Source organism: Syngnathus scovelli, chromosome 9 (genome assembly GCF_024217435.2).
Source record: "Syngnathus scovelli strain Florida chromosome 9, RoL_Ssco_1.2, whole genome shotgun sequence".
Lineage (NCBI taxonomy): Eukaryota > Metazoa > Chordata > Actinopteri > Syngnathiformes > Syngnathidae > Syngnathus > Syngnathus scovelli.
In genome coordinates this window covers 8290951-8310850 of record NC_090855.1, presented here as the reverse complement: position 1 = coordinate 8310850, position 19900 = coordinate 8290951, and the positions used below count along the sequence as shown (strand labels likewise).

General features: G+C 39.3%; 4 protein-coding genes across 5 annotated transcripts in view; 3 read left to right on the top strand and 1 right to left on the bottom strand.

Annotated features, from left to right (window-relative positions):
• Positions 1 to 19900, bottom strand: part of LOC125974924 (V-type proton ATPase subunit C 1-A) — an 82242-nt gene that overhangs the window by 48234 nt on the left and 14108 nt on the right. The gene's annotated exons all lie outside the window — the stretch shown is intronic.
• LOC125974920 (protein LYRIC) lies at positions 78 to 6824 on the top strand. Its single transcript, XM_049729863.2, has 13 exons — positions 78 to 810; positions 1001 to 1123; positions 2001 to 2076; positions 2413 to 2586; positions 2945 to 2995; positions 3103 to 3246; positions 3699 to 3770; positions 3847 to 3915; positions 3997 to 4130; positions 4844 to 4957; positions 5285 to 5419; positions 5850 to 5973; positions 6054 to 6824. The coding sequence occupies exons 1-13, from the start codon at positions 478 to 480 to the stop codon at positions 6116 to 6118; spliced, it is 1614 nt and encodes a 537-aa protein (XP_049585820.1). The 5' UTR covers positions 78 to 477; the 3' UTR covers positions 6119 to 6824.
• LOC125974929 (lysosomal-associated transmembrane protein 4B) lies at positions 7620 to 12450 on the top strand. Its single transcript, XM_049729882.2, has 7 exons — positions 7620 to 7874; positions 8476 to 8587; positions 9228 to 9301; positions 9594 to 9716; positions 9801 to 9899; positions 10504 to 10599; positions 11525 to 12450. The coding sequence occupies exons 1-7, from the start codon at positions 7776 to 7778 to the stop codon at positions 11606 to 11608; spliced, it is 687 nt and encodes a 228-aa protein (XP_049585839.1). The 5' UTR covers positions 7620 to 7775; the 3' UTR covers positions 11609 to 12450.
• Positions 13211 to 19596, top strand: LOC125974923 (uncharacterized). 2 transcript variants are annotated; one of them, XM_049729871.2, is made up of 4 exons: positions 13211 to 13529; positions 15886 to 17034; positions 18678 to 18743; positions 18867 to 19596. In XM_049729871.2, exons 1-3 carry the CDS (start codon positions 13442 to 13444, stop codon positions 18737 to 18739), a joined length of 1299 nt encoding a protein of 432 aa, XP_049585828.1. In that variant the 5' UTR covers positions 13211 to 13441; the 3' UTR covers positions 18740 to 18743; positions 18867 to 19596. The 2 variants fall into 2 exon arrangements, with proteins under 2 accessions (XP_049585828.1, XP_049585827.1); XM_049729870.2 differs by having other exon boundaries at positions 18863 to 19596.

The following is a 19900-nucleotide window of genomic DNA, read 5'->3' as shown; positions in this document are numbered from 1 at the left end:
ACCTTGGAAACGTGTAATGGAGTATGACGTTTTTTGTGTATACTCTTTGTACGACATTGGGATTTTCTAACTTCCGGTGTGAATTGAACGCACCACAAATTTGAGAGGGTATCGTTTCTCCTCCTCCTCCAGTCGACTCGAAGCCATATGAGGTGAATGTGGCTTGCTCGTAGTCACTGCAGACACATTGAGAGCAGAGCTTTACAATTGTATCCGCTTTATTACGGCCTACGAAGCGCATATAGGGGTTGGAAAGATTTGTCGATTCAGCTAGGCTAACTGGTTAGCTATCTAGCTAGCTTGGCTACCTGTCTAGTCGTTAGACTGATGTAGTTAGTGGAAGGACGTGATGTGTTTAATGTTTTCCATCATGTCAAAGTCGTCTCGCTGCTATTTTTAGCCAGCACCGCCGGCTCGGTCCGCTAATAAGGGCGGCTTTTAGTTGTGAATCGTTGGGAAGCTTTATTAGCAACACACATGATTGAACAGTGGAGGGACGCGGCCTCTCAGCAGGCCGAGCAGCTTGTATCTCGTGTGAATGAATTGCTGTCCAAAGGCCAGGAGTTTTTGCGAGAACAGCTCGGTGTGGATTTGGCGATCAAGCCCGAACTCATTCCGCCATGGGTGATACTCGTTGCGGCGTGCACCGGCTTCGTGCTAGTGCTTGTAATATGGGCCTCGATGTGCCAGGCTCTCTTCAAGAAACGGCCTACGATCACCGTTGTGGAGGACAACGTCGAGGTTAAACGATGTGCCAGTAAATCAGTCAAATCAGAGGAGCCGAAGAAGAAGAAGAAAAGGACGGAAAAGGCACGTAAATAGACCCGCTCTTTCCATTTGAATGACAATGGTACTCTCACCAAAATTAGCTGCTAAGCTAACATTCCGAACCAGAATTCAGTCGGATCCACCCAATGGTCCTATGAAATAAAAATCACTGTATTCATTTTTATTTTACATTTGGCGAAACGTTTTGTGTCGTTTTTTATTTTGTCCTTAGAAAGCTCAGCCAAACGGGAGAGCTGTCACTGAGGAGGTACAGGAAGAAGCGGCCATAGTTGAAGATAAAGTGCCACATCAACAACCACCTCCTTCACAAACCAAGAATGAAAAAGCTGATGAGGTAATTATCCGACCCAACCCATATAAATAATCTCAAACTGCTAGTTTGATTCCCGTTTCAATATAGTTGTGAGCCACATTACACTCAAAAGGTTTTCAAATGGACGGATTGATGGATTATGAAGGTGATTAGTTTAACTCAGTCAAAAGTAATCAATAACACTATCTCTGAAAAGTCTTTCTATTTTCAACATGACCTGCGAAGGGCAAAATGTCCCCTATATTTCTCAATTTGTAGCTGCAGTACTTCATCAAATCTACAATGTTGTGCAACATGCCTAACCGTTGGTTAATGTCAGTGATCTAGAAGTTGTTCTACAAAATGCAAAATTACAATCATTGATGAAGCATTAACATGACAATTGATAATGATAAGACCTGAAAAATAAAAAATGTGTGCCGTAAACTTTAGTGTAAAGTAGTCAATGTCTTGAGCTTGCATGTATGCATTTTATTGATCCTGTGAAAAGGAAAGTGTCTGGTGTGAAATGTGTGCGTCACCCTTCAGTGAGGTAACCACAGCAGCTGCGCGTGTTGGGTTTCAGTGTTAACTGTAACCTGCAGATGCTGCAAACACTCATCCTGTCGGCTTAGGTTAAAGCAATTCTATCCATACTACCTCCATGATAGCATGAAGTAGCAACCTGTCAAATAGGTGTTAAATATCAGTGTATGGTCTAGTGTAGCTGTACTTACAACTTGGGAATCGTTAAAAAGGGTCTTACCCTGTGAATATAGTTTCACTTATAAATAGACTTGAGTATGCTTCTTTCGTTGCTTGCTGATGAAATCTTCTGCTGCAGCTCAATTTGTTGTAGATCATTTCCCGACAAAATTGCTCTAGTTCTTCTGGTAATTGTCGATTTCTCATCTTCTAGACAAAGAAGTCCAAAAAGAAAGCCAAACAGCCAGTGAAGGAGACGGTGACTGCTGTTGGAAAGGAGCCGGAGGAAGGTAAAATGTCATTTACAAGTTCTCCCCCCCATATTGATTGTGTTCAGACAAGAAGTTTCACCAGATGATAATGTGAATGTCGAACATGTTTTCAACCTAATGCTATGCAAGTTGGAGCACTCATCATCAATCACTTTATCTTAGGTTTATTCTTAAGATTTTAGTTATCAGTGTTGTAGCGCTGCTCAATGAAATACTTTGTGAAGGCAGATTTGTTTCAAAGGTGATTTCTCATGATGTATAGGCAGATGCATTTTCAGTGGAGAGTTGTCTCTTTCATCATACTCCCTTATGGACAACTCTCTAAAAAAAGTTTGCAACTAATTCCACATTCAGGGACCTGGGAGACAAAAGTCAGCAACAAGGAAAAACGTGAACAACGCAAGAAGGACAAAAATTCCAGTGATGGCTCCGCCAGTCCTGGTGGTGGCAAAACCCCTGTGAGCGTTACTCCAGAGCAGCGTAAGGCTCCAGCAGCCACTGCACCTGCCAACCAGAAGAAGAAAAAAGGTTTGGGTTTTCATGAAAGTTACACTTCTTTCATAGAGTTCATAGTCAAAGTTTGAACATCACAGTGGTCAACGGACAAATCTTCCACACTTTGCTAATCTATGTCTTTTGGAAATGTCAGTCTCCACTAGGATTGGGTGGTATTTGAATGACTCTGGTTCTAAACGATTCTCGATACTGATCCTCTTTGGGGGCTGGGTCAAAAATGTTTGCATGGTTTAAATTAGGGCTGTCCCATCTGGTGGACAGAAAGACGGACGGACGGACGAGCATTGACAATGTTTTTCTTTATTAGATATGGAAGTGTACCTTGTATTTTTTTCACTTAACCCGATTTTCTTTTTTTTTTCCCTGTCAGGGGAGTCATCGAAAGTCACAGCAGAGAAGGTTAATGCTGCCGTATCTCATGGTAATTATCAGTGCAATGGTTAACACTGATATCTTATTCAAGCTTGTAACTTTATTGCGTGTTTTTATATTCTTGCCAACTACCACACCTTTCATTGTTGGTATCAGTTAACAAGTGTGAGGCACCAACAGTAGCAGCAGGTGTGGGTGACAGTCAAGGGGTCAAGGTTCCTCATACTGTTGCTCCAAAGAATCAAGGCCCTCGGACTGCCACAAAAGACCCAGCGCCACTGTGGAAGAGTGACATTGATGGTAAAATGGAGAAACATTATTTATTTTAATAATAAAAACATGATAAAACATCCACAGTTAGCAATGTGACAAGTGGCGGCCATCTTGGCGAAATTTTCCAAAAACAATAGAATGGGCACTTCACATGTCTCTAAGATCCTCCATAACAGATAAATTCATGGAAAAAAAACAGTTCATGACTGAAGTACGTGAAAGTAAGTGAAATATCACGGTAATTTTAAGTCCTCTTTGGACACCTCGGAAATTTGGCTTGTATGATAGCTGAATTTTGCCAACTTTTGAAAAAATGGTAATTTATTCATGTTTTGAAATGGTCAACCTCACATTCGAGGAAGCAATACAAACAAAACAGTGGTAATTTGCCCACTTTACCATTTGGATAATAGGTAATGGCTTCAGCCATTTATCAGCATTCATATGTAAAATACACTGTTGTTTTTCCCCCACCTTAGATTCATGGACTGTGATTGACCGTGTTCCAGCTGATCTAGGTTCCTTTACTAAACTGGGTGTTGGCACTGCTGGTAAGTGAAATGCATTTGCAGTTTCTCTTACCATTGGAAGGAAAACCATAAGATACATGGGGTGTCATATGTTCAGATCCGCTCCTGGGAGATAACGCCCCATGGCTCAGTCAGCCCAAAGCAGATGATGAGTGGTCCGGATTCAGTAAGAATTGTCAATATTATTCTGATATCCACCTTTTCGCCACTGTTAAGCATGCACTCACTTACCCATATTTCGATTCAGATGGTGGATCAGCAGATACCAGCTCTGACTGGAATGCGCCCGCTGAAGTTTGGGGTAACTATGAGGCGCCGACCCCTGTTCACGAACAGCCTCCAAGTGAGCCCGCTAAATCAATTCTACAGAGTGGAGCTGCTGTAAGTAAGACCGAGCAGAGCCCTAGAAACGTTTGAAACAAAACCTATTCTAGATGCTTCCTGAGGGTGTTGGACCCCAGGTAGCTGTCCTCCTTTTCTGCCTGGAAGCTTCCAATACCTCAATACATAAAAGCATCTTAATTCAAGAAGTGAATCAAAATGTTGGGCTGTTTGGATATAACAATGCTTGCTTTTGGAAAAAAAAACAAGTCGTTTTCTTTTTATCAACATCCTGAATATATTTAGGAATTACGTATATTATGGCAGCATTGGAATTCAAACTTAAATAGTATTTTTTAACTTGACCAGCAGAGGGCGCAATCATATTGGTCTTTTTTTTTTTTTCTATGTGCAGCTGTTCTGCTGCGTTAACAGTCCAATCATAAAAATATGATTATTTTTAAAACAAGTATGTGTACTGATGGATTTGCATGAGGAAGTCTTTTCTGCTTAACTCAGTTATGTCAATTAGTGACTCGGGGTGGGAATAGGTCAGATTTTGGACAACCAGTTCTGTCCATCCATTTTGTTGATTCCAGGTTCTGAAATACTTGGTTACTAATGTTATGCCTGCAACCTTCAGTTCCCACAGAATTCACTTTAAAAATATTTGTGTGTCGTCAGTTTGCTTTTAATATGTAAAACATGTACACTTTATGTCTGCTGGTTTTGAGTGAAGCCTCTTCAAATGTACCGGTACATGTTTTTTACAGGAGGAGGAGGATGATGAAAAGGAAAATGGAGAGGCAGCTTCTGATGGAGCTACTAAAAATAAAAAGAAGAAGAAGAAAAAGAAAAAGGCAGCTGAGGAGGGAGAACAAGGCCAGGTAACTGCTAGTCGAAATGTCTTGGGCAAATGAATCGTAATTGCACCTAAGTGTGTGTGTGTGTGTATTTTTTTTTAATTTATAGTGTGGTTAAGTTGTTTTTCCAAGTCTGACATGTTAAAATTATACTTTCAAAATAATGCCTCTACATTAAAAGGCAGTTGGAGGCTTTCATTTTTTCAAAATGAAACAACTTGGAAATCTCCAGCATCACTAAAGAGAATGTTTGACTTTTGTCGTATTCAGGGGTGGACATGTAATTTCAGTATCATATTTTCAACACAAGCTTGCTAAACACACTAATTCTAACTGCCTGCCCCTGCTTAGCATGAAGTTCCGGAGATGAAGGTAGAAGTTACATCCCTACCAAAAGATGAAAAGGAAAAAGAAAAGGAGAAGAAGAAGAAGAAACCGAAGCAGCAGCAGCCGCCTGCTCAGGAGCATTTTGCTGCTGCTGTCGAGGTTGGTGGCACTGAGATTTTGGGTCATATCACGTGACAAGTATCAAGTATACACAACTGCCATGTTTTGTCTAGTTGATGAAGTCAACTTTGTAATTTATTTTATTTTTCAATAATGTTATGTAGATGGGCATCATTAAGATTTGAGCAATACTCCGCTTTATATTGCTTATCAATCTGGTGCTTTAACTGTGCTTTATCAGTAGCTTTTTAATGTAAATTAAATCGTCTTACAACTACAACATTATGGTAAAATATTATCAATATTATCAGGAAAAAAAATAGTTTCAACAAATCATCACTCCAATGTTAAACATAGTCATTTAGTACAAAAGTAAAATTGAAAAATGACAAATGTATGAAATTTAGTGCTAATTAGAAAAATAAAAGGTGCAAAATAACTAAGTATTCTAAACGGATTTGCATCGTAGGTGAAATTGGACCGATCAGTGAAAGACAGCACATCTCAGAAACCTCTTGCCACACAAGTGCCGCTGAAGCAACCTGAGAGACATACCACTGCTCACTTAAACCTTCCTGCTCCAGCACAACAGCGTGAGTACAATGACCTGACCACTTTGCATTTACCCTTAAAGGGTAATAATGCCCAAACTGCACATTATTTTTTTTAATAGAAAAACCAGAGGAAAGTCAGGCCACCAAGGTGTCAAAGAAGAAGAAGGCAAGAAGGGACACATGAGTCGATTTTGCAGTCAACCATATGCAAACGACTTGACATCCTGATTATGCAACAACTTTTAAAGAAAAGAACTCTGACCTACAGTCAACTAAATGGACTTATCTTAAATCATGACTTAAAAAACGAGAACGTTTTACACTGTCGTTAGGTCATGGAAAAGTGACCCTAGAAGCAGCTTAAATCTAATGTCATGCTTTGTGAATTAATTTTTAAACATGCTTTTGATACGGTCTTGTAATTCTTTTGATTGAACTAAGTGAAGGAGCTAGTCATTAGAAATGTAGATGTAAAGAAATTGTCGTGGTGACTTTTGAGGTTACTCAGCATGACATGCTGAACCGGCCTTTTGTTTTGTCAGCTGTACAGTGAGCATCATTGAGTGAAGAAGCTCAGCTGTTAATTTGAACAGTTTGGCTCAGCGGTGCTTGAACATGTCTATTCTGTACTTTTCATGGTCTGTGGGATTCCAGCAGACTCTGTCCATCCGGTTTATTAAGTAATTTGTCTGTTGTGCTGAGACTTCTGATCTTTTGCGATTTTTATGCCATATGCTTTGTTGCCGCAGTAATGTTGGACCCACTGATTGGAGATGCGCCATGTCTTCAACCTGTTTCTGACTTTCCAGCTGTAGTCAAGTCTCAAGATTCTTTTGTAAGAAAAAAAATGTAATAAAAGTAAAGCGGAAGCCATATGTTAAAAGACCAAAGTTACTGTGCAGTTATTTTTAACTCCCCATTTCTGTTATTGATAGCTGGCTTTGCGTGTTAAGCCTGCCTTTTTTAAGATGGCAAGTGTTACGGACTATTCAAAGACATTACTTAATATCAAAGAAAAGCCAAATGAATAGTTTCTAAATGATAATCACTGTCTAGGTCCGGAAGTAGTTACCTTTTCCACATGGGGGAGATAATAGTGATGTAAGAAAGAACAATTTGAATTGGGAAATGGGTTTTGACACCAATGAATTGAATCGAATCATTCCACTTTTAATATATATTATATTCATATCAAGTTCTTTTTTTTGGAGAGAGATATTTTTGAGGAAATTTTAGTCCATTCATATATAATATAATATGACAAGAAACAAACTCAAATGAGTCATCGAATCGTAATCCCTGTGAACCGAATTGAATCATTTCGTAACGCACCCTGTGTTGAGATGAATCGTCTTTCATTGGCGAGATGCACAATTCAATCAAAAAGACTGTTTTTTTTTTATTTAGATATAGAAAATCAGCATCTAGAATATGATTCTCTGCATTTACCCGAGCTATTTTTGTGCAATATTTTGCTTGATGGTATGAAAATAGTGATAAAATATGCAAATGTAAAAGTAAATTAAAAAGGGTAAGGTAAATAACGGTTGAAAGTATATTCGCTCTCTTTCCAGCTCTCAATTTTAAAAATTATATGTGGCCCTTGTACACAAACGTGCGGGTTCCTCTGTGAATTAAAATGTCATGCTTCAGCAAAATGTTTTATTTTGAAAGCCGGAAATTGCATTAAACATGTTCCGGTTTTTATACGCTGGCGCGCTGCAGGTAATCTGCTCACAGAGCTAAATAAGAAGCAGGGGGCAGAGGTTGTTTGTCATTCCTCGGTGTAGACTGTGAAGGCACGCTCCGAGGGGGCGAGAACATCATTTTCAAAGGTTGACATGATGACAACATCCCCGTGGGACTTGTGGTACTCTACAAGCTGCTGTCTATGCTGTCATGTCCGCACTGGAACCATCATCTTGGGGGTTTGGTACATGGTGAGCACCGCAATCCGCTATTATCTGCTGTACTACTGTATCTACAAACCCAGAGAGGACCATAAAATGTATTATAATCATGAATTTCATTTCGAATACAAGCTCATGATGTAAAATGCCTATGCATAATATGCTTGATGTTACTGCTGTTGAAGGCAGATCAAATATTTGAATGAAGACATGAGCATGTATTGGATTTGAAATAAATGACAAGTTGTGACTAGATGCAATTTCATATGTTCATAAAATGTGACAGACTTTCCATAGTGTGATTTTAAAAGACAGGGTAAACAATCGCACACGTGGAAAAATATTGTGACCCTCCCAATGAATAAATTAACTGCGGTCCTCCTCATGTAGCGGCCCGCTTTTGTTACAGGGTGCCTATTGAATTTTCCATGTATGAGTCATCTGCTGAAAAGCTGTGCTTGGCCAGATGAAAGCCCTAAACCTTATTAACTCCATTTATACATGTTTACGCCAGTATTATGCACACACTGGAAACTTCATTACATTCGCACAAAAGACCTCCATCAAAATTGGAAGTGACTGAGAGTTATTCCTTGTTGTCTTATCTGCCCATATGCTGTGTGTCCCTAAGCTCATCAACGCTGTGGTGTTACTCATCCTGCTCACAGCGCTCAGTGATCCTGAGCAGTACCACCTGACCAGTGCTGAGTTGGCTAATGACTTGGATGTCATGGATGATGCCAGTAAGTTACTCAGAGAAATTGGTTTCTTTGTCCCATCAGTTTCACAGAGAGTCTCAATGGAACCTCTCCGCAGATGTCCAGAGAATTTTTAATACCAAGCACAAGGACCAGCATTCATTTATAAGGTGCTGAGCATTCAAAAATCCTCCTCTGGTTGGAACAGGTGTCCACTCAGACCAGTTTGACAGGTGGGACGCAGTGAGAGCCACTGTTAGCCTTTGGACTCCGGTGTCCTACTTTTGAGGGATTACGATGCCTGATGATAGTTTTCTGCCATGTTAGCGCTTTTGGACTTTTGACCTTCAATCAAAACAGTGCACTGTTGTACAGCAATAAGTAAGAAAGAAAGCTTTGAAGGAAAGGAAAGTGGTTGGCGTGTCATCTATTATTGATTGTATAACCGGATACTTCTATGACATGGATCAGTGCGTTTTGCATTCAGGATGAAGAACGTTATACCTGGTTAATAAGAGCTAACTAAATGTTTGATGAAGTAAGGCAAAAGAAATACAGCACCAGGACCTTAGGAATGTTACAGGCAAAATAGAAAAGGTACATTTAAGTTTGAAATATTCCCAGGGAATAATTGTAATAATTGGTATCCAAAGGCCCTAAACTTTGCCTTGTTTTTCTGCTTCAGATATGTGCATTGCCTCGGCCATCTCTCTGCTGATGATACTCATATGTGGGATGGCAACATATGGGGCATACAAGGTAAAATGCACGTTTTCCCATTTATTTCCCTAACCCTGAACATTTTAATACTTGGGTAAAGTTCTGTATGAGACATTGTTATCGGACTGTGCCCACGCATGTGCACTCTTGCAATGTAGTTGGGTTTATTTGATCACTCAGTGTGATTTGATTTTGTACATACAAGGAAATCCAACATATTGTACACCTCTATATATTTTCCCTGCAACACAACTTAAGATGTGTTTGGCTTTTTAGATCTTAACAGCTTGTGCAAATTGATCCTCAATCTCCCACCAAATCTTCTTTTCAGTTGCGTGCTGCCTGGATCATCCCATTTTTTTGCTACCAGATCTTTGACTTTGCACTCAACACCTTAGTTGCTGTGAGCATCGTGGTTTATCCAAATACCATCCAGGATTACCTGCAGCAATTGGTAAGTCTACTGAGTGGCAACATAATAGTGTGTCATCTATACATACATGTTTCTGAGCTGCGTACTTTGCTCTTTCCTCTTCAGCCTGACAATTTCCCTTACAAAGAAGAGGTTGCTGCCCTCAGTAATGTGTGCTTGGTTATCATTGTGTTGATATTCATCAGCTGTATTCTGGCCTTTAAGGTATGTTTTTTTCATTAAAGTGCATAATTTTTTCTAGCACAACTTTCGAAGTAAAGTCGGTTGAAAGTCAGTTGCTGATCTGTGAGGCAAAAAAGGGATATTTCGACTGTACAATATATCCCAAAAATATTGTCATTGCTAATGGCATATGCGTGTATCACAAAGAGCCATGAATCCTTCCATCCGTTTTCTGACCCGCTTATTCTCATGAGAATCACGAGTGTGCTGGAGCATATCCCAGCCGACTTTGGACGGAAGGCTGAGTACATTAGCCTGAACTGGTCGTCAGCCAATTGCAGGCCATGCATAGACGCTCTCACTTGATGTTGTGTACTGCACAAGGTCATTTAGATGTGCACACACTACAACACAACATGACCTAAATATTTTTTTGTGGCACCAGAAATTATATATATATATTATATACATTATTATATATATTATTATATTTTATTATAATATTATATGATATATTATATCATACGTATATATTATTTAATTCACATCATTCACCTTCTCCTCTATTATGAATGAACCAAAAAGGATGTTGGTTTTATTCTATTGTCACTGTTGTCATACTTTTTTTTTTTTTTGCTTCCTCCAGGCTTATCTGATAGCCTGCGTGTGGAACTGCTACAGATATGTGTGCAGCCGCGGCACTGCTGAAATCCTGCTTTATGTCACAACTAATGACACAACTGTAAGTCACACAATTCCAAATAGTGCACAGGATAATGCAGTATAGTTTTAGGCCACTTCAAACTACAACCACAATAACAAACATGCTGGGGAATTGATATTTTTTTTATTAAAAATGTGAATTACAATATTACACAATTGATACAGCTTTAGTACTGATTCTCATTAGATTGTGCCACTGACCGATTGTAATTTATTCCAATTAAGCACAATAATTTATGCGTGTTTTATTTGGGGATGAACAATCTGCAAAAGACCACATTTTCACAAATTGTGCATATTTTTGTGCGTGAGGCTGGTCTTAATTTTCCAGGAGGTACCAGTCTTTCAAATGCTGTGCTCTTGATAGTGTTCACCCTTTCTGTGGATTTGTCTGTTGACTCAGCCAAGTGGGGATAAAGCTAAGACTGACAATGATTGTTATCGGTGCAACTAATCACAGTTGCAGGCTATCAAAGCGTATTGATTATTGAATGTGTGTTTACTCCTTATGAGATTAGAGCGGCTTAGCTTGGCAATCAAAGACGGCAGTGAGTGAACCCTCAGTGACTCACTGTTTAAAATGTGGGCTCTGCAGGTCCAATATATTATTATATTATATAGCTTTAAATGCATGTTGAGTCACAAAGAAAAGCTTATATTACATAATTTTGCAGCATTGTTTTGAGTTTAAATCCCTCGTTCCACGATTATAACAAACAGATCTACTGATTCAGCTAATCAGAGCATCGCTATCGTTTTATCAGTTGCTAATAGACTTTAACAGTAAAGCCACAGCAGATGACATTGAATAATTTTCTGCAAAAAACAGGCTGTGCTGAACTCCAGTACTTCTTGTTTCATTCCTCTTCTGTCCAATTTATGCTTTCCCAAATAAGTGTTGAGGGAGCAGTAGAGCAGTCCCTCATATTTCATTTTGGGTATAGGTCCTGCTTCCTCCATATGATGACTGCATCAGTGTTCCTGGCAAACAGGGTGCCCCTCTGTCCTCACCTCCTATGACAGCATGAGAACATGGCCAGGATCCCTCTGACTGGAGCCTGATGTCAATACGATCCATTTGTGCACCACACTGCCTCTTCGGTGTCCCTTATGCTCATGTTGTTTGTGTCATGAACAAGGTCATCCCGTACACGTATACTGTAAAATGTACACGCACACCACATACCACCAGCGTTACCCAGCCCCTACTTATGTATCGGATTAGTCCTATATATACCCTAATTCAGTGCATTGGAGGAATTCCTGAAATATTTTATGCATTCGACCATTAAGAACGCAACTGAAAGTTTAGTAGTTGAGAGATTATATATATATTTTTATTAATGCTGCGTATGCCGTTTGTGTATTCTGTGACTTTTATATTTGAGCAATTAATGCCCAGAGTAAAGAGTGAGTAAGTGTGATTCTTGTTGGTTGCATCTCTGCTCATGAACAGGCTGGGATGCCTTTGCTGTCTTTGTACTGTCGATTTTTCTCCGATGGGCTTAAAATATCACATTGACAAAAATACGTTTTGAGAGTGTGTCCTAATGTAATCGTGTGCAAAGTTTTTGTCTTGCTGTTGATGAGAAAACAAAAAACCATTTGGATGATATAATGGTAGTTTTGATTGAGTGGGAATCCATTTGCAGAGTCTTATCAATTTAGATTTGGAAATGATGTTACACAAGCAAAATGATTATGGACCTCAGCAGTGTTTTTTGTTTCAATCAAGACAGGGTTGTGTTATGTGGAAAGAGTTTTGTTTTGGGATAAATGTTCTCCAGAACACAAATGCTATGCTGGGATGTGCAATCAAAGAGACGAATTGTTGTTTTCTCGTGCATTAAACTCAAATTGAAATTACAAATGCTTGTGTTTTATAGTTAGTTACAATGTGAGAATTATAATATACTATCAATCATTCATGACAATGGAATTTTCTCTGTATAAGATAGAATTCACGCAAATTGTTTATCATCATATTGGTTGGAATTATGATCATTACTACGTTTTTACAGAAACAGATGCTCAACTGTGGGTAATATATTTCCCCGAAATAGCCTTTAGAACATTCATAGATGTTTCTGTTTGGACTTTTGGACCAGATAAACTTTTCCACATGGATGCCAATTTTTTTTTTTTTTTTTAAATGTTACAATTATTTTCCATTTCCAATTCCGTGGACCACATATAATACCGCTACGAACCACTAGAGGAGTGCGGACCACCGGTTGACAATCCTGCCTTACACCATCAGCGACTCTAATGCCCAACATTTTAAAATAAAACCATATCTGCAGGATCAGTGAGCACTTCAATCAGACAGGCACAAGCACAAAAACAGGAATGGTAAGTAGAATAATCTATGCAGTTAATTCACACATTACATGCTGATGATCTGTGTAATTGTTAATACTATGTAGAATATGTCTTCACTGAAGCCCTTTGCAAAGCGACATTCTTTGATCACAATACATGTTAGCACAAGGTGGTCCCAGTCTGTTGGCAGGGAAAGGAACAAACTGCTGAGGTGAGCAAGGGGGTCACACAGTCCATACATGTTTGTCCTCCCCACCTCCACCTCCTGTCTCCTCCTTCTCTTCCTCCTCCTCCTCCTCCTCCTCCTCCTCCTCCTGCGTGAACAATATGAGTGTGTGCACGAGGTAGACAGGGAAGACTGGACAACAGATGTTTGGGGGACATCAGGCAACGCATGATCACATAGGCACATAAGGAGTGTCGCTGTGATCACAGCTACAAACTCTCCATAGTACTTGGCAAATAGGATTGCTAAATTACTACAGTACTTGTTCATCATTTTGTTTTGTTTTAGTTTGTTTGTTTTTTGCTCTGCAAACATGGGCTGCTCCTCATCCAGTACACAGACTATAGATCAAGAAAAGAAACCAGGTACAAAGCCTGAAGAGAGCAATGGAAGTACATTGGGTAAGTTACTTTTCATTTCAACATCTACCATAATGTAATATGAATCAAGTTACTTTCATTCAGTGAAGCTCTGCTGAAGGGGGTGTGTCCGCTCCCCAATGCTCCGGTACACTGTGTGCTTTCTTGCTTAACTCATATTGCAAATGATAACTTTGCTGTAACTTTATAATTAATGATGCCATTCTCATGAAACTTCAATATCTGTTATTTTTTGTACCGTTTATAACAAATTTGAGTATTTGTAAATCCAGTAAATCCAAATAAAGTAAAAACAATCCCAATTAATTCATTGTATAATCCCAATACATTAATTCAACAAACTGTTTATCATTGTAGTTTAGAATAGCCATACATGAAGCTGAGTTTTTATTTGACCTCTGGAAAGCGATCTGAAAGAATGTACACATCCCCCCCGCATGGAATAACACAATGGAATAAGGAATTTTCTATCTTAACATTTAGACATAGGCTTTGCTGAAATAAGAATCATGCACAATCATGCAATCATACTTACTTTAACTTAACTTATTTACTGCCTCGGTTTTTCCATATGTACAGGGCAGTGCTCGCCACAAACCATAATTGTCCATTCATGGGTCAAACCTACAGGCACATACACAGCTTTGCGCACTCACAAAAACTCCATACATACATGCATGACAATCAGCTATTGTTAGCCAATGTTGCCTTTTTATTGTGAATGCACAATTGAAGTTAGCATTGTGCAAAAGCTACATTCATATCCGTGTAGATTAAAAAAATACATCCTTCCAAACAAGGGTGGGTGGGGGGTTACCATGTGGTAATACTTAGCTATGTACAATAACACAGGTCAATGGAAATTTTCCAAGTACTATGTCGATTTGGGCAAACAATAAGAAACACTGAACAATTGGAAATGTGCATCCTAAAGTATAGAGAAGGTTGGAAACATGGCTGTGTAGCAACTTTTCCATTTGCATCATTACCACTGGGTCACTTTGTGATGTTTTTTTCCCCAGACACTTGCACGCTACAAATGAGAGCAGTTGGCATACACTTTTCCCCAGACGAGCTTGTTTCATGTGACTTGTACAAACACATTGTGTGCTATCCCAGCCACCAGTGGTCCCATCTAGTCCCCCGGAATCCCTGTCAGCCCCCTCCCAACCATGCCACTGTTTTGACTACCACCTCAGTCATCATTGGCAGACTAATCATGTTGTCTCACGAGTCATCCATGTATGCAGGGGACTCAGTTTCAATCCATATCTAAGTTCTGATCAGACTTTAAGCAGAAGTTCATAATGTTACTTTCCAAATTGATATTAAGTTGAAAGAATCATTAACGTTACACCATACAAAGCATAAGCGAGTTGACAATGACAATAAAAGGAAATAACTTGGCAAAGCTTGGTAAGACCCCCAAAAGGCAGAGCAGGTGATTGAAACTGTTTGACTTACAATCGGTTAGACTTTGGTAGATGCGGTCTCCAATTTATTTTATGACATTTTGCTTGTGGGTGGACAAAATGCATGCAAATATACATTTTGGAAAGCTTTGTTGTGTTCGTGTGAAGGCCTGATTTGAAAAAGCAGACCATCACATTCCTTTCCACCTATCAACTCTTGGCTCTTTACACCATTTCAGACAGACAAATAAAATCAGACAACCACAGAGTCGAAACTTTTCAGCCATTCAGTGAGCAGATCCTTTTTGATTTGGTCTGCTTAGGGGCGATCTTGGTTATAATCAAGTAAGCTTGGCTCTTATGAAACCCATATGCATTACTTAAGAACATGTTGCTTGAAAAACCTCTGCACACTTTGTCTTCTCTTGGATCGTGCTTTTAACCCGATGCATTGACAATTAATTAATTTCAGTGAATGTGACTTAAGGAGGGGTGTGTCTCAAAAAGTCACATGGGATTTATTTGCCCTAAGAAGGTCTCGTGAAGCTTCAGGGATACACCTAAGAATACCCAAGCCTCACTTTAAACTAAGGAAATGAAAATTTTGTTGCGGACATTCTTTCTGCTTTTTTGTTTACGTAACATTTCCTCTCATCAATTGACCATTTTCGTATACCACATGACAGGGCAAGTAGCCATAAGGTGATGCAAATTCCCCAGCAAACTACAAAAATCTGCTTTCCCGCATGCGGGATGCTGGAAAGTGATACATTATTAGAAAAAGCTAAATTTCTGGAGATTTGAATAATGCCCAATATTCTGTTTTTGGTTGCGCAACAGTTTTACATACGGTAAATGTTGTGTGACGAATGAATGGATGTCTGACATGTTTTTGTGACATTGGACTTGTAATTATTGATTCACATCAGCCAAAAATCATCATGCCTTTGCTTGTCTGTTGGCAGCTGCTCGGAGCAGCATCGCTACAGAGACCATTGAGGACAAAACACAGTTGCCTGTAAGTGCCTTAGCAGATGATCTTCAGCAAGTAGCTGATGATGGGTCAGAGGCAACATTAATGGCAATAGAAGCCCAGGAGGATCTTGGGTCTGGGGAAAACCTCTTGACTGATCTTGAACCACAACCAGATCCTTTCAGTCCTGATGAGCCTTGTTCAGTTGCTGTTTCAGCAGAAGCTTCCAGTGACTCCGGATTCGCGGATGTTGCTGTAGAAGCAGTGGAACGTCTGATGGCCAAACCACTTTCAGAGGAAGAGATCCAAGCCATGGGAGAGTGTGAAATGGAACAAACAGAGGTCCCTGCAAAAATGGATGATGAATGTTGTAAGACAGACGATCCTGTCCAGCAAGATGATCCGATTAAGGGTGAGGCACTTGCTGTAGAAGAAATGAAGGCTGAGACACCTCCTGTAGAGGATGAACCTGTTCAGGCTGAGGTTCCTGCTGTCCCAGCTGGGGCATTCCCTGAGTCTTTCAACCCTGTTGATGAGTCTGAGGCACAGGAGGCCGTGGCTGAAGTCTCCGATGACGCAATCCTGTCTTTAGAGAGTGAAACTGAAAAATCTCCACCACTTCCAGCTTTACTAACAGCTGAATCTCTTGCTTCAACTGAGACTGCATTAAATGAAGTGGAACCAGTAGCTGGAAGTGCTGCTTCGGTAGAAGATTCAACCATTGCTAAGTCTTCGGAGGTAAAAGAGGCTATCATAGATCCAGGGATCGCAGTGGCTACCATTCCGGAGATGCCTCCTTTAGTTCCGGTTTCAGATGAGATGCAAGCTGCTGTTGACGAGTCCATTGAATCTGTTGTGATGCCTTCAGAATCTGCTCTACAAGCAGAAGCTTCTGGTCCTGCTGAAACAACCTCTCTTAAGGAGCCTGCCTTGGTCCTGGATGTCCCAGTATCTTCAACACTGCTTTTAGAAACATCATCAAACGAAGAATCAGAAGTTGCATCAGCTTTTGGAGCCTCTCCATCTTCAGTGATGAGTGATTGCACTGTAGAAGTTCATGCAGCTGAACCTACCCAAACAGAAATTGAGGCAAATTCACCAATCACTGCTGCTGATCAAGCCTCTGAATCCTCGACCGAAGGTATCAACTGACTTTCTTGTGCTCTTTCATTTCACTCTGCCATCCAGTTGAAACGTATTGTATAGATGAGTGTTTATTGATTTCTTTGTTTGATAAACCATGAGAAGGATGGGTGACAGGTGTCAAGCAAGAATTCATTCAATGTCAGCAAAAATGCGGACAAGCAACTTTTTACTCACTCGTTGATTCTTGATGGAATTCTTACTGACATACTGCATTCGCCTTAACAATTGTCTGGCAAAGTGTATGACAGGTGTTCCTGTCTTGTGCTGCCAAGTCAAACTTTTAGTTCACAATGACAGCTATTGAGTTACTTGATTTATTAACACCCAACCCTGCTAACTTGTCTTGGTGCCATACCTCATTTCATCATATAAGCTAATGAATGCCTGACAAATTCTGACAATCATTTTGGGAAGTGGTATGTGGCTAATCCACGCAAAGTTGGTCATCGGGCCTGCCCAAACACATTTACACTGGCAGTGAATACTTCCTAACAGATAAGCTCTTGTTTACATCCAGATAAATAATTAATGGGAAAAGATACATATCTAAGCACGTAAACATTGAGGAAGATTGACATTCACTATGGCAAAAGTTTTACAATTGTTACCATGCAGACGACTAACACACACAGTTGGCTAGCAACCAAAAACACACGATGAATTGTTCCACTGTCTTTGAAATGAACAATCCAACAATCCAATTCACACATCATGTCTGAACTACATTGTTTGCGGCAGACAAGACATCGTTAGTCTGGTAACACACACGCACACACATAGTTCGAATGCAAAATGTAATGCTTGTTTTGAGCGAGTTCTCTGTGGCAGCATTTTGTCAACGCAACAGACTCAGTCACGCAACTCTCACGGCAGACTATTCAGTCCCTGCTGCTTCACGTTATGTAAGACAAATGCTCAGCAAGTCTAACCAGATCACAGCCAGCCGGCCATGCACATTATTAGAGGACTGAGGACTGCTGTTTTTACTGTGTGATACTGTACTGTGCAAAGGTTTCAGCCAACCATTAACTAACTTGAAATAACCCCTTTTCGCAGCTTGGTTTGAGAATGGGACATTCCTTTGTTTGTTTGCCTCAATATAGAGCTTGCCACACAGTTGTAGGAATGCTTTTGATGTGTCTCAATGTATATGTTCCACCAGATGGTAAATATAGAAACTATGTAAAGGCCAAAATCATTATTTCATGATTTGTCAATTTTTCTTTCACCAGAAAGTCCTCCAATATGGTATGTTGAGACAAATTAATGAAAACTACTTTGAGATTTTGCAAATGAGAACATTCAAATAAATTTAGAATACTGTATCTGCCCGTAGCTAGTATGAAAAAGAGTATGAATCATTTTGGTCAATGATTGAATAATGCTGCAGATGGTTGCAGAATGCTCCATATTTTGGGGAATAATTCTGCTTCTCTTTAATTCTTAAATCAGCGCACTGTGTGTCATTGGCAATTTAAATAATGGCAGCTACCACCTTTAACATAGGAACCAAGAAAATAATTTATTGCAAATGAAAATATCAACTGACTGTGTGTGTGTGTGTGTGTGTGTTTGTTTGTTTGTTTGTTTGTTTGTTTGTTTGTTTGTTTGTTTGTTTGTTTGTTTGTGTGTCTGTAGTGATGTCAGCAGCAGAGTGCCATCAGGGTCTGGAAAAAAACAGAGCCAAAAAGGAAGAGTGAATTGGTAAGAAAAAATAAACTATCATATGGAATATATGGAAATGGGTCACCATCATAACTGTAAATAAAATACTGAATAGTAGTACAGTGGTTGTGTTTTTTAACCATTTTCTTATCTTTCAGCCAGAGGAACTCAACTCCAAAATGGAAAAACACCCAAAGCTACAAATGCAAAGGGAACTGAAGGAAAAAATCAATGCAGCAACAAAACCAATGTACCCCAAGTGTATATCTGAAAGATTAATTACACTTGTTGCTTAATTGATCACTTTTCAGAACAGATATTGGACAGATTCTATTCCTTTGTATTGGAAATAAGCCAGCATGGTCCAAATGTATTCAAGTGACATCTGTGACAAATACTAATGATTAACATTTTACAAACAAAAACAAATACTACATGGTGCCAATAACATATGGTTTTCAGGTGCAAAAACGTCAATGTTATAAAGGTTTTAGTTTAGGTCACTTCCATAAGTGTACTCATAATTACGGTTGGCATTTACCTACTAATTTGCTTGGTGTTTTTCATAGGACAGTGTAAAGAATGAGTCTTAGCATTTGGTCAAGAATACAAAGTATCTATAAATGAAGTTAACAAGATGAGATGGATACAACTATGTTAGCAGAGACAGATCACAAAGCAAGGCACTGGTGCTGACATCAATTGAATTACCTCTAATTCTGACTGAATATAACTCCTACATGTCTAACACAATAGAATTCAAATATGATGGAAGCTGCAGAAATATATACTTTTTCATGTGTTGTCAACCTTTTTGTATATAATACAATATATTCCTTTCATGTAATTCTGCTAACAGTGTACAGAATAAAGTTTCACTCAGTGAATCTCACTGTTCATTTTTTTATTATAGAGTTGAAGAAACTATTTAGCTCAACCAATCAGATGGCAGAAAAATGCCAATCCACCCATTAAATATGAAATATAAAATATAAAAATGGTTAAATATATTGTTCATAGTGTTTTTCAATTTGTAAAACCGTCACAGATTAAAAATTCCTTCCCTTAAGTAGTGTATTTTCTATCATTCAAACTTGTTGGAGTAACAATAAATGATAATTTCCATGAGTTGCTGGGAAAATATTTGAGCACGGAGAAACAGCGTCCTCAAGTGGTTGGAAGATGCTCCAAGCATT